This window comes from Dromaius novaehollandiae, chromosome 10 (genome assembly GCF_036370855.1).
Source record: "Dromaius novaehollandiae isolate bDroNov1 chromosome 10, bDroNov1.hap1, whole genome shotgun sequence".
NCBI lineage: Eukaryota > Metazoa > Chordata > Aves > Casuariiformes > Dromaiidae > Dromaius > Dromaius novaehollandiae.
This window is the reverse complement of record NC_088107.1, coordinates 3,357,245-3,371,318: the sequence shown is the minus strand read 5'-3', so window position 1 is coordinate 3,371,318 and position 14,074 is coordinate 3,357,245. Positions and strand designations below refer to the sequence as shown.

Sequence of the window (14,074 nt, the reverse complement as noted above, 5' to 3'; positions counted from 1 at the left end):
GCCAACTGAATGGCTCATCCTCTTCTCATGCCTGTAACTCCCTTTTCATTAAGAAAAGAGAATCATACTGCAAAATTCTTACCTTTTCCCCAAATTCGAAAATTCCGAGTCTCTTACTAGATGACCTCCAAACACAGGAATGAAGCACAAGCCATGCTCCAGAAGAAACACTAACCTCAACAAATCTCACGGGACAAAATGGTACCCCAGCACCCTGGCACGATATCCCCACACTCATCTGGAGACAGATCCCTCACGCCAGGCCCAGTCCCTCAGAGACTTCCACCTCACTTACCTTTGCCAAAGGGACTAGCCAAAGGCAGCCCGTACTGCAGCCTGCTTGGCCGGTAGACACACACAGGCCTTTACGGAGTGCAGACTCAACGCTGTAAGAACTGGCACAATTTCAAGTCCTTTCGTTCACTTTTATGCTGCTGCCTGACCTTACCTTCCAAATACTCTTTTTGTTTTCCCTTCACCCATCTGTACAGGGAGTAAATGGCTAGTATAAACTGCCGAAACTGCTCATCCTTGCACACAGACCTTCCAGATCGCCAGAGAACTGAGGCTTAAGTCTCATTTAGTTACTTTATCAGCCAATTTCTGCCCAATTTCATGAAACCGTTATTTATACACAGAGCACTCAGTTCATCATGACACAGGTTACAGGCCAAGAGGTCAGTAATGGAAAAGGGCCTGGTTCTTTTTCTTTTTGGTGGGTTGGATGACACTTGCAGGAAGGTTTGTTTCATTTTGGTGCTTTATGGACCCTTTTGCGTGGATCCCTTGAGTACTTGCTCTTACAGCAAGTAACTTTCAGGTCCAAACCTGGTCCATTGTTCCTCTCTTCATTCTACCCTTTTATGAAAGATTTTAGTCTCCTAAATGGTCAGAATTTGTTTTAGCTAAGCCAGGAGAAGAATCAGGGTATCACCTGGGCTCTGCTGGAACAGCTACGTGATCCTTCTCCCACGTGATGACCGGGGAGGGCAGTCCTTCAATGCGACACTCAAACCGGGCCATGCCATTTTCTTCCACTGTCTGTGACACCGGCTGTTGGAAAAAGCGTGATAAGGCTGGGAAAAAGAAGAAAAGAAGGGAAGTTAATACCTCAGTGTTTCTGCTGCAAAATTGCAAACCTATTACGATGCACAAGCTAAGAGCAATCCCTTTCTCTATTGGAGACAGCCTGAAATGTAATTTGTCACTTCCCCATGCCCTACCGGCCCTCTGTAGTCCTACGAGCAGTAACTGAAACATTTCAATGTGCAAATTTGCTTCTGCCTCATTTTCTCCTTGGAGGCAACTGTGTGAGAGAAGACAGGCAATTAGTTGGTTTTGCCAGTTGCTTTCCTACATTGCTTCCTTCTCCGTTCGTTTGCTCCATTTGGCTTCACAGTGCACTTTCAGAAGAACATGCAGAATGAGAAAAAGAAGGGAAAATGCTACTACCCTGACAGATGAGACTTCTCCCTTGCTTTGTGGCACTCCTGCAGCCACAGGAAATTAAAAACAAGGCAAGAGAAAGAAAAAAGTCAGATGCGGCCAGCAGCAAGTTTTCTACTCTGAACAACTGCCCATGGGCTGGCAGTGCTGGAGACTAAGGTGAGAGACCCTAAGGGTTATGATCCTCCTTCTCCATTAGCGAAGGTTTTTGCCATACAGACAGGGTGCCCCTCTGAAAAGGTGAAATCTGGAGGCCTCTCTGTTCCCTCTGCTTCCTCTCCTGTCACCTCTCTCTTCCATTCACTACTAAGTGGCACAATCTAAGCTGATATAATGAAGCCCCAAAGTTCACAGCAGCTAAAGACCAGTCCCCAGAGAATGAAAACCCAGGTAGCACGCGGCGTGCGTGAACAGCACCGCTGCTGCCACCAACATTTCCTCCCGTCCCAAACCAAGGGCCGCCTGCTATTCCCCCCATCGCCTGCTGGACCTGCGTCCACAGGCTTGAAATTCACTGCTGAGAACCAAACCCTGCCCTACGCCTCCGCCCAGCCCCGTCAGCCTGCTGCGCCGGGCTCCGGAACGGCTCTTCGAAAGCAAAGAGCCGACGAATGCACCCATGACAGATTCCTCGTTAGGCCGTGCAGGATGTGACCAAACGGTGACGGTGATCAGGGAGCGCAGAGTCCCTCCCGCACCGAGCGGCACGCCGGAGCGGCTGGGTCTCCGTGCTGGCTCTCCCGGGAGCTGCCGCTCAGCTACGGCTGAGAGCTCGGCGGATGTAGGAGGCTCAGCCCTGGCAAAGCTGAGGAAACCTTGTTTCCTCTGCTGGTGCCTTCTTGCAATGACTCTTGGGGCCAGATGCAGAGCCTGATCAGCTCTGCCATCTCCCAGGACCAGGACAGGGTAGCAGGAAACATTAAATAAGAATATATCAGCCCTGCAAGCTTTGAAAGAGGCAGCCTGCAGCCTCCCCAGCAGCCATGCACCAACTGGCAAAGGAGGGAAGAAGGAACATGAACAGGGATCTGCAGCCCCCAGAAAGCAAAATCAGAACAAGGTAAGAAGGGTGAGAAGGTTTCTCTGGTGCAGAACCGCACAAAAACCCGGGATCTCAGCACCAGGGAAGCCCAGGCAGAGACCCAGGTTCGTTCCTGCCGCGCAGACGTCCTCTGCCCCAGCCAGGGGATGAGATGGCAGCACCTCGTGTTCCTTCTCTCCTCCCACCGCGGGGCACAGGGGAGCAACGGAGAAGGCAGCACGTGCCTGGCGCCTGGGCACAGAGCTGTGCCGCAGATAGCTGGCACTGGGAGGGAAGGAGAAGATGGGACGGAGCGGGCTGGGAAGCAGGTCCTGCAGCTGGGGCAGCTGTGAGGTGCCATGCAGCCACGCGGGGCACAGCTGGCACGAGGCAGGCTCCACGACACTGCTCACCCCAGGGCCCCAGGGATACTCAGGATGGTCTGTTCTCCCGAAAACACGTTCTGACGGGAGAAATTACTGCAGAAGTACTGCAGAGCGAGAGGTTTTCACGCAGAGAGGCAGGGAAGGAAGATGCTTGAGGGGAAGAGGGAAACAAGACAGATACATACCCAACATTTTCCAACTCCTCAGCTGGGGTTTAGCTTTCAAAGCCATCCTGAGCCACAAAAAACCTCCCAGCCCTGTTTCACTGATTACTCTGAACACCTTAATAGGCCACTCAGTAAAAATTACCCACTGCAGGTGAGGAGGTGAAGAGCATTACAGCAAATTGCCATCAGCGACATGCCAAAGCGCTGTGCTCTGCGCACGCAGGAACAGCGCGCACGGCTCCCTCCACGCCGACACGCTAGACCCAGCTGGAGTTAAGCCGTGTGTGCCAAGGCTTTCAGCCCCGAGCCTAGAGGTGACTGTGGGGAAACACAGCCCCCTCCCCCTCTCCGGCAGCCTGATCCGCACGGGAGGCTCCGGGCTTGCGGAGGCCGCCAGCCGGCAACACTACACCCCGGGCAGAAAATGCAGTCTATGCAAGGAATTCGGCCTTCTGAAACCGGCTCGCTGCTCTCTCCCACGGCGCTTTGCTACCAGATTCTCCACCTACGGACTCGGCCCCTCCATACCTTTCGAAATTATTATTAGGTGTTATTAGGTGGGGGCAACTGCAGCCCCCCGAGAGGACGCGCTGCCCGGACAAGCCAGCTCTGAGCAGGACGGGGGGAGGGAAGCAGGCCCAGCAGCCACGGGGGGGTCCGCCGCAGCGGCACGGAGGCAGGGCCAGGAACAGGGCTCGGTCTGCAGAGCCACATGGCTGCAAGCGACCCGTGGTGCCCAGCCAACCCTCGCAGGGCTCGCGCCTGCCCTCCTCACCGACATCAGCTCCCCGCTTGCTTGAAACGGCGTCTGAACCATCCAAAAGTCACAGCTCTAGATGGCCCAGAGCTGGGCACAGAGGTCCCCAGCCCGGCTTTGCCTACCACCGCAGGCCCTCGACTCACCTACGCACCCAATCCACAGTGTACAAAATCCATAAAATAAGTAAATCCTTAAAGTAAGAGTAAATGCCAGTCGGCCTTTCCCTTAAAGGCCTCCATGACACAGTGCGTGTCTGCTGAAGAGCAGCTCTCCTTTGGCAAGGGGAGCCCAGGAGCGCGGGCACGTCCCCTCCTGCCCCCCAAGCACCACCGCGGCTCCAGGCACAACAGCACGCTGCGTACCGCCAACGCGCGCCTAGCCGCTGCCAGCGGAACCGCGGCACAAGCCCCTTCCCTCCAGGCACAGCAAACGTCTGCATCTGACAGCTACAATTACTGTAATTTTCCAGAACCTCCCTCGCACAAAATGTTTAAACGAATTTAGCAGCTTTAACAAATCTTCGCAAATGTGGTTATTAACAGGGAGAAAGCTACACCTTCCCACAACGACAACATCACCCCGGCAGCCCCGCTCTGGGGCTCCAAAACCTGCAAACCTCATTAATCGGCCTAAGCAGCTATTTCCTTCACAGGGGCCCCCCTGCCTGCCACAGCCAGCACCACGGGACGCGGCTCGGGCCGGCTCCAGCCTCCGGTGGCACGCGGGGAAGCCGGGCAACGAAGAGCCGGGAGCCACGAGGTGCTGTCACGTTGCACGTTTACTACCTGGCATCAAAATCCTGCAAAAACGGAACGAGCTGAGCGCACAGGTCACGCTGGAACGGCCAGAAGGGAAGCTGTCACGGTGTTTCTAGGCTTTGCCAGCAGAGACATCAGGTCACCACGACACATGGCGAGGACCTGGGTGCTGGCCCTGCCGGTCACTGCTCCAAGGCTGCACCGCCGCCTCGGGCGGGCAGCCCCCAGGCCTCCACCCACGGTCGTGGCCATGTCCGATGATCCAAGCAGCTACCCAACGCTGTCCCACGCACCTAAAGTGGGGGACTGCACCCCGGACACGCACAGGAACGTCTCCTCTGCAGCTCCTGAAGCAGGGCTGCCTTCGGGTCAGCTGGACTGCTCAAGCACGGGTGTATCGTGGTCACCATGTCTGTGTGTGCAACAGGAAGCCTATGCATTTGGCAGCTACCGTCAGACAAGAGACATCATTTTTGCCCATGTTTTACTCCCTTCCGCTGATCATCCCTAGTCCTGCAGTGCCGCTCAGCCTGCCGCCCAGCCAGCCCCGCGCACGCTGCCCAGCCCCTGCCGCTCCCAGACCTCACCACCGGCACCGTCTGCTCCGAGCAGCCTCTCCCAGCCTCCGGACTCGCCTTCGTCCGACGCCTTCCCCTTCCTCAGCTGGGGAGCTAGCCGCCCTCACGCACGGAAACGCCAGGGCTGCCCGCAGCTTTCGGGGCTCCTGGGAAGGAGCAGCAGACTCCTGCAAGCCTGAACCGCAGCGGCTGTGTCTCATAGTGCAGCAGCAGCACCGGGAAAGGCAGGAGGGGACAGTGACCGGCCCACAGCCTCCTGCCCGCGCCAGGGAACGATGCTGCCAGCGACTAAGCGTGTCATGGGCAGACACAAGGAGAGGGGTTTACCCTGCATCCACAACGGGCTTGGCGGTGGGGAGCACAAGGGTGGTGGCTGGGCTTCTACATCCCACCTACAAAACGGGCTTTCTTCTACTGCCTGGTACTGATCAGCAGTGCCCAGGGAAATCAGCACAGAGAATAATTCCCTCTACGTGCAAACAACCTTGGATAGATTACTGTATTTCAGCAGCTGGGAGGGGGAAGGCGGGGGGGAAGCCTTTAAAATCTTCATTTGCACCAGCTGAATGCTAATGTAGCAAGTGCTTCTGCCCGACCCACAAAACAAAATGCAGTGGGAGATGCATTTCATTAATCAATTCCCTCGCTGCTCTCCCTTCAGAAGGGGGTATGTTACGTCAGGTGCATTTGCGTGCCGCAGAAGCGGCACCTTCCCCATGCAGATGGCAATAAAAGGAGACATACGAGTACACACCAGGAGAGAAGCCAAGGACACCTCACCTGACGTTCCCTGCTTCTGGGAGAAAGCGAGAACGGGGGGGAAGAGATGTGTCACCTAAACTCCCAGGGAAAAGTCTCAGAGCTGGGGGGATGGAGGAGGGATAAAGCCACCTAGAATAATGATTAATCTGCTCCAAGTCTCTCAGCTGTCCAAACAGTATCTGTGTGCAGGACCCCTGACTCCATCCATGCGGTGCCCTGCCAGAGCCCCCCGCCACGATTCCCTTCGTGCAGTGAAACACTGCTAGCGGCACTGCAAACCCCCGTGGAAAGGGGGGGCAGGAGGGAAAGGGCACCAGCAACCTGTGGGTGCTGCAGGCCAAGCTTTTTCTAAGCAGAAAAAAAAAGAAGACACACTGCAAAGGCCTAGGCCAAACACAGAACCCTGATCTGGAAAGACTTCTCCTCCTCTCAGGAGCACCGATTTCTACAGCAATGCTCGCAGACTGAAATACATGCTCCCCCCCTGCAGAAGGTACCAGAAGACCATGTACATCCCAGTGCACAGAGCCCAGCTCTGGGAGCTACGACACCCATTCTGCATCCTCACCTAGGACAGCCCTGGGCAAGTGCAAATGCATCTCGGCCCTAGTTTCTCTGTACGGGAAATGCATCTCAGGCCCATTTCCCACGATGTGCTGTGCAGCTGCATTCATTGACATCTACACTGGCCACGGTACTAGAGAGCAGGGTTACTGCATTTGCCTTATTTTCTAACCTCACTTGTTTGCTAGGTCAAGAAATCATTTATTGACACTCACATACTTAAAATAATTCCAGGAGCCACTTCTGAATACAAGGGGATTTATACCTGGATGCTGCACAAAGATTCAGTGGTTCAGATCTTGGAGTGTCATTCTCTGCGACTAAAATGAAAAGCAGCCTGAGCAGAAGAGCCCTTCCTTTCACCTCTTCTGTTACAAACAGATATCCACCTCACGAGACAGTCCTGACACCAAGCAGAGCCACAGACTTTGTCATGTGGACAGACATGTCTGCCCCAGCCTCACGTTGCTCTTCAACGTCTGGAGTTTCCCTCTCAAATCCAGAGATTCACACCACACTGTGACGGGGCAAATTCTGCCTGTGGGAACATCTGAGCAAATGCCACCGGTACCTACCGTGTCCACCAGCTACTGAGAGTGCTACCAGCGCTTGGCTCTGCCCTGCTCTCACCATCCTTGCTCAGCATCAAACTCTCCAAGTCCCCTCCGTGCTCCTTCCCAAGCTCCGCTGGGCCTGTTCACCAGGGAGCCCCGGAGGGACACAGGCAGCCTGGAGGTTGTCCCCGGCACGTCAGCTCACGCACAAGAGCTAGCACAGAGCAAGGCTCTGCACAGCCAGACCCACGGCTGTCTGATCGGCTCGTTTGCAGCGGTGCTGTTCAGGCCCAGCACCAGGAACCGGGACTGCAGGAGAGGAACCTTCAGATTAGCAAAGAGGTGCCAGAAAAGGTTACAGAAAAGGCTACAGAAAAGGCTCTGCCTGCCTTTTTCTCTTCAAACTCCCCCTTTTGCAGTTCTGACACCCGCAGTCCCACTCAAAAGCAGCGTCGGAAACTCAAGGATAAAAACGGCCAAGCTGCATCAGAGAGGAAAGGGAGCCGGGCAGGCCGGGAACTCTGTGTCCTCTTCAGCCACGTGGGACCTGGCAGGATTTGTCAGAGGCAGAGAGGGACGATGGCAGAAGGCTGCTCAGGAGCACGAGTGCGACACCCAGGTCCAGTTTGTTCTCCAGGAGAGGGGAGGATCCTGTAGCAGCCATTTCAGACCGTGCTGATACACAAAAGATTTCCTCATCCGGGAAGCCAAGAGTCAGCTGCTCCCTCTCCCCCTGCACCACGCACAGGAGAAGCAGGGTGCTGTTCACATCCCTTCATGCTGGGACAACCTCTGGCACCCAGGCGTTGTAAAACAGTGACAGGAAAGAAAGCCTACCCGCTTCCCTCCCAAACCCGAAATCAGCAGCACCGTGCTTTAACAGGGTATGTTTGGGAACTAAAACTCAGCGCGTCTGTCTCAGCTTGGGCCCTGGCACCTCCCTAGGCTCCCCCAGCACACGGAGAGCCACAACACCCCTGCTCGCTACAACCACCAGCCTGGGCTCTGCTCAGAGGTCGCCTTGCCAAGCTTAAGCCCCTGCTCTTCCGCTACTCACTGTGCTGAAGTCAGCGCTACGCTTTCACAAAGAAAAGCCATCAGACGGGGAGACATGCAACATCCTGTCTGTCAGGACCCCACGGCGTAGAAGAAAGACCCGGAGGCCTCCCTTGGAGCCTCGGTCCCCAGCGACTTTGGGTCTTTATCATTTTCACAAGACCACATTCAGATGTGCTAAAAGCCATCAAAGTCACCAGACCTCATGAATGGCCAGAGCAGCAGATGCCTCTAGAGACTTGCTATGATCTAAGCTAGCTACTGAGAGCAGGGACAAAAGGGAGCTTGGCCCACCTGCATATAGTCTGGCCTGTTTCTAGCTCTTTCTACCCCTTGAGCGGCCACCCACATCCACCTGACCATCTCTCAGAGATAACTCTTTCATCAGTGTATCCACACCCTTGTCTCAGGGCAGATCCTGATCTGGACATAGCTGCAGGCTCTCCTGTGCTGCCTCCGGGGTTTGGAGGGGACAGCAGGCCAAAGCAAGCTACCCTGTCCCAAAGGCAGCCAGTCCTGTCCAGCTGCCCTCGGGCAAGTTAGGCGGGTGCAATCCTGCACACACAGTCACCTACTACAGTGACTGGCGTGGCCAGTTCCGCCCTGACCGGCACGGCCCTCTCAAACACTCAAGCTTTGAGCCGAGCAAAAGCAGTGACAGGAGAGAGCACCCAACTGCTGGAGAATGGCCTGAGCAGCTCACTGCTGGGAACCCTTCCTCCTGCAAGAGGGGTGGTCCAGGCCAAAGGATGCTGGAAGCTCAGAGCAGCAGGAATTAGGGGACAGCAGCAGTCACAAGGCAGCTCTGATACACATGAGGAGAACGGCTGCGTTCAGGTCACCAGTGGGACAATCATCACCTCTTGTAAGCTGGGCTCCGAGGTCTTGATTTCTCTGCAAAAAACAAGCACTGGCTTTTGGAGAGTTAGGAGGATCCTGTCTTTAATCCATAGCTCATGACACTTACCTGAGAGAGTAACACGGGATATTAGCAGAGGGACAGGAGGGAGAAAGCACATCTTATTTGTGGACGATCCCAAATCCCACCTACACATTATTAACAGAACTGCATTTCGTAGACACTTTAGTCCAAACTCTCTGGGACACAGACCATCTGTATAAACACGGGGGGACACGACGCACATCTACTTACTTGAAAATCTGACTGCAGCTGTTTGACTGGTGACAGCCCCTAGGGAGCTGTGGGACACGCAGGAGTAATTACCCTCAGCGCCGGCCCTCTCAGATTCGCTGTCTTTTGCCACAGCCTGGGATGAGATGAAGAGTGATCCATTCGGAAGCACGTGCAGATGGTCCTGCTCCACTAATGGAAACCCATTCTTCTTCCACGTGATATTGATCACCTGTTCCACAGGGGCCACGTTACAGTCCAAAACCACGACTTGGTTCGGCTCCAATATCACCTTCGCAGGACCGGCACTACAGCTCAGCTCCAGAGAATCCCCTTCCAACAGCTTCCCTGCAAAGAGAAGATAGTTGTTTTCTTGGACGTTGCGTTGCTTGGTTAATCACATCCCAGTTTTGCACAGCAAAGGAAGCACAGTTCTCCATGAGTGCGGTCAGGGATTACAGACAAAATTCAGCTCTGCTAGATTACCAACACCTCCCACGACAGGAAAGGCATCAAAAGAATGTCTACAAATGTGACCTGCTATCTCCAAGTGTTTTATCCGATATAGCTGAATCCAGAATGAATGCAAGCAGAGCTCTCCCTCTCGAAGAGAAAAGATATTCCAGCTGCAAACTAACAGACCAAGAGAGCGTTGCATCACGTCTTACCCAGAGCGTGCCCTAAGGCAGCCTGCCTCCTGCAAGCGGAGGCCAGACCAGTGACCAGCAGTGAGTTAAGCTGAACAGGTCTCAGTTCGGCCACTTTCCAAACCCACGTACTTGTAGGAGAGCTCCACCTCTGAAACAAGGCTCAGCGTTTCCTAAAAGAATATTGCCATTAATAAAATGCATTTGCTGTGAGAGTTCTCCAGAGACACTAAGTCAATGTTAGCTGGCAGCGCTGCTTCCACACACCAGCAATTTCAATCTCTGCTGTGTTCAAACCATCACCATCCACTCTTTTTATGGCGCTGCTCCAAATTATTTTGTCACTGCTCCAATCAAAAATGTTTCCTGCCTCTATAACAAGTTTATCAACACTGGATATGAACCACATGGCTCCCTGCCCGTCTCCTATCGCAGAAGGCTACAGATTAATTTTATAGGAATTCAAACACCCTATTAAACCTGCTACTACCTACGGCTGATAAAAGGGCTGCATTTTAAAAGAGCGTGTGTTAAGCATGCAATTAGGGGCAATGACACGCAAAATTACACATGCGAGGAGGTGGAATTATTCCAAGGCGTGTGCTGGGAACTACAGGTGCCCCAGAGGACGGGCCTAGCCCTGGCTAATTCGGTACCTGTCCAAGCCTGGGGGGCAGCAAGCTTGCTGGATTTGCAGCAAGTGCTGCTAAAAGCATCCATGTTTGCACCAGCCCACCAAAATGCAACCCCCCGCCAGACCACCGAGAACTTGACCCCGGCAGGCTACGTCCCTTCAGTGACGAGCAGGCTACGCACAAATCCTACCTGTCCTCCGCCTGCCTGTTTACTGCCGTCGTTGTGGGACGGAACGGACCCTGCCCCAAGCCCCCCCAACTTCCCTGGGATGTCTAGGTTAGGAGCCCAAGGGCACGCAGGGCTCTCCCTTGAGGTAGGGATCCCCCACGGTGGCTATGAGACACCTTCCACCGAGGTCAGAGAAGCATACAGACACAACGGCTGCCACTTGGGCATCTCGGTTCATTTTCGAGTGACAGATGGGATAAACCTGGGCTCTTGCTCCCCTCAATGCCTTTGACGGGCTCTGTGCAACTCATTGCACAAGCAGAGACACAAGACATTTGCTCCCATCCTGGTAAAGACCCCATTTCAGATCCCCTCAGTCATCTGCACTGAGAACGGAGGAGACAGTGTCCTGGGGCTCTCGGCACACACGAACATGCCAACCCCAGAGAGCCGGTGCGGGATAACTCAACACCTCTGTGCTTGCAAGGGGCCATTCCCCCAGCCCCCTTCATCGAAGCCTGGGGGATGCAGAGAGGCACATTTTACACGTGGCTGCGCAGAGCACACCATGGTGCACAGCCAGCACAATCCCCACGCGCTGTATCCCCCTGCAAAGGGGCAGCCACCGCCAACACGGAGTGGCCTGCGAGCCCCTGGCTTTGCCGTCCACCCGCATGGCTGCTTCCATTGTGCTGCTAACGCACGATCTGCAGGAAGGAGGTGCAGCGGGCAATGGCAGATGCCACCAAGCTCAGCTCCGACTGCTCCCACCACGTGGGGAGCTGGATTCTGAGCACGCTGAAGCGTCATACCTGGATCTGCCAGCTAGCACAGTCCGAGCCAGCTTCTCTCGCTTCGGCCACCTGAGACAGCACAGAATTGCCTGGAGCAAGCTGAGGAATGCCACTTTGGAGGGACTGTTTCCAAATGCCCTGCTGTAGGGATGACGCTGCCCACTCTCCATCACTTCTACTTGAAAGACTAGTCCTTTGAGGACCACAGCAAGCTACAAAACTCACTTAACCGGCTCCATAGGATACTATAAACGAGGGGAACATGAGGCTGAAAGGCTGCACCAAATGCTCTGCAAGGACAGCGTTACTGGAAACCTTCCCTCCAAGACACCTGGTACGAAAAGCTGTATGAAACAGGAAGAAATTAAGCACATAGCAAGTTACCAGTAAACGTCTGTGCGGAAGATGACATACCAAACCCAAGAGCGGGTCAGCAGTTTGAGGCTGAGAAAACTTAGCTGACCTAAGGACAGGATGCACACCTTGAGCAGCGAAACCTTTGCGAGAACACCCATCCACGGAGAAACAGCATCTCAGACACTTCACCAAAGGGCCCTTCCCTGCTCCTGGCAGCATGTCCCACCGGACTCACGTCAGCCTGCACTTACCCAATACCGCCTTGGTGCTAGGCTTGACAAGGGAAAGGCTGAGGTGCGTGGGGCAGAGTTACTTCTCTTCGCCCACTCTTACCATCCTTCCTTACAGACCTTCCCTTACTGCAGCAGGCCTGGCCAGGCGCTGCCGCGTGGAGCCCCACAGCTGGCTCTGAACATCTGGCTCCACGCAGCCGGGCATCCCACCTGCCCTTGGCCACCCCACACTCACGCTGTCCTCCCCACCCCGCTCTCCCCACGAGCACGTGTTCTGTGCCACGCACTCCTGCTCATCGCTCCGGGCAACAGCCCATATTTCTGTCCTATTTTCCGTTTCCCTCAGACCATCATTAAATGGCATTTTGCTGAAAATACTCCTCTTGAAAAGGTGAAACGAGAAGGGAGAGCTGGCTGGCCCAGGCAGCCGGGAACAGAGCAGAGATCTGCAGCGAGCTTCCAGCGCCAGCACAGGCTGGTAAGAAGCAATTATCAGCCTCTCCAGCTCCAGTCGTCTGAAAATCAGCTCAACAGACTTGTAGTGGAATAAGAACAGACAAATTCATACTTTGCACCAAAACAGAAGAAATGTTTGTTTTTCTAAAAAAACAAACAAACAAAAAAAACCAATAAAATCTCACTGGCTATTAATAGGAAGAAGTTGCCTTCTTTTATGCCTTCATGTCAATAAACACACATCTGCACATCTTGGAAGCGCAACAGTCACTCCTTTCCTGCAAACACCTTCCTACCCTATTACCTACCCAGAAACAGCAAAAAGCATTTAGAAGGGACCAATCTCCAGGGTATCAATGTTTCTACTTGCAAACATCAACCACATTGCCAAGCTATACAGGATCCATGTGATGGTGAGAGCTACATGACCATACGCAAACCGCTGCCCTTTATTCCAGGGCCACCAAAAATATTTCTAGACCAAGAAGCCATGTAAAGCCCAGAGGTACTCACAACCCTCAGGGTGGCAAGCTCCAACTGAGCACTTGGCAGAAGACTGTGACAAAGGTTAGTTTGGAAAAGGCCACCTTGGCCAGGTGCTTGTGACAACTCATCACTGCCTGTCACTTAATGCAGCCCTGGGAGGCTTCTCGCTGGGGCAAATGAACCCCCTGACACTGGGCTGCTCTGGGGAGCACAGGCCTCCCTCAAATCACTCAGCCCTCCCTCCTGCCCCAAAATACTGCTAGCTCTTGGCAAGAGGCCCTTCGCAGGTACACAGGTTGGAACAGCAGGGCCCAGGACCCGGACTGGGCATTGCAAAAAAGCCCCTAGGACTCTAGTCCTGAGATGTTCAAGGGACTGTATAAACACTCCCTGATTAAGGCAGAAATACCTTCCAGGCTCTGGAAACATAGGAGGAGGTCTGGTTCAAAACACCCCACTAAATTAGCAAGCCTGACAATGAGATAAAAGCCCTTTCAAGGGAAAGGATCAGAACAGAGTAAAATTACTCCAAGTGAGATCAAAGACGAATGAAATCAGGAATGTTAAGTGCTTACAGAAGCTGTCGACTACTTCCAACCTCCATTCTTCATCGTACAGTGACAGAAATGGATACAACCCTGTTTAAACACAGAGCCACACACACACAGGGCCTCCTGCTCACCTTCACCGCTTACCTGCCGCAAGAAATGCTCGAACGGACGCAACGAAAACTGCTCGCCGCAGCGGCCTGCGGCAGCAAATACAGCTGCTCCCATGGACATCAATAACAACACGGAGGCAGGCTCAGAAGCCAGAAGCCACAAAGCCCTTCACAGATCAGTTCAAGGCAGGTATTTCAGCTACAGAACCTGCACTTTGGAGCTGCAGAGTTCCTTCCCTTTGGCTCCTCACAGATGTAACTGCAAACGCGAAAGCCTAGCAGAACCAGAGATGTTCAGCTCACAGACTTCTAAATTTGGGCCAGGAAACCCCATACTGCAACATTACACGGTACATTCGAAGAAGGCTTTTAGATCAGAGCATGCAAATCTGCCTATCACCTGCCCAGAAATTACTTACCAGCCACTGAGAACATCTCAAAAATAACTATTT

At 53.9% G+C, this 14,074-nt stretch overlaps 1 protein-coding gene across 2 annotated transcripts in view; it reads right to left on the bottom strand.

Annotated features, from left to right (window-relative positions):
• Positions 1–14,074, bottom strand: part of IGDCC4 (immunoglobulin superfamily DCC subclass member 4) — a 105,730-nt gene that overhangs the window by 61,747 nt on the left and 29,909 nt on the right. For both annotated transcript variants that reach the window (XM_064517867.1, XM_064517868.1), the window contains exons 2-3: positions 9,206–9,532; positions 935–1,076 (exon numbers count right to left, since the gene is read on the bottom strand). In XM_064517867.1, coding sequence (XP_064373937.1) covers positions 935–1,076; positions 9,206–9,532 — 469 coding nt within the window. The remainder of the gene's footprint in view (positions 1–934; positions 1,077–9,205; positions 9,533–14,074) is intronic.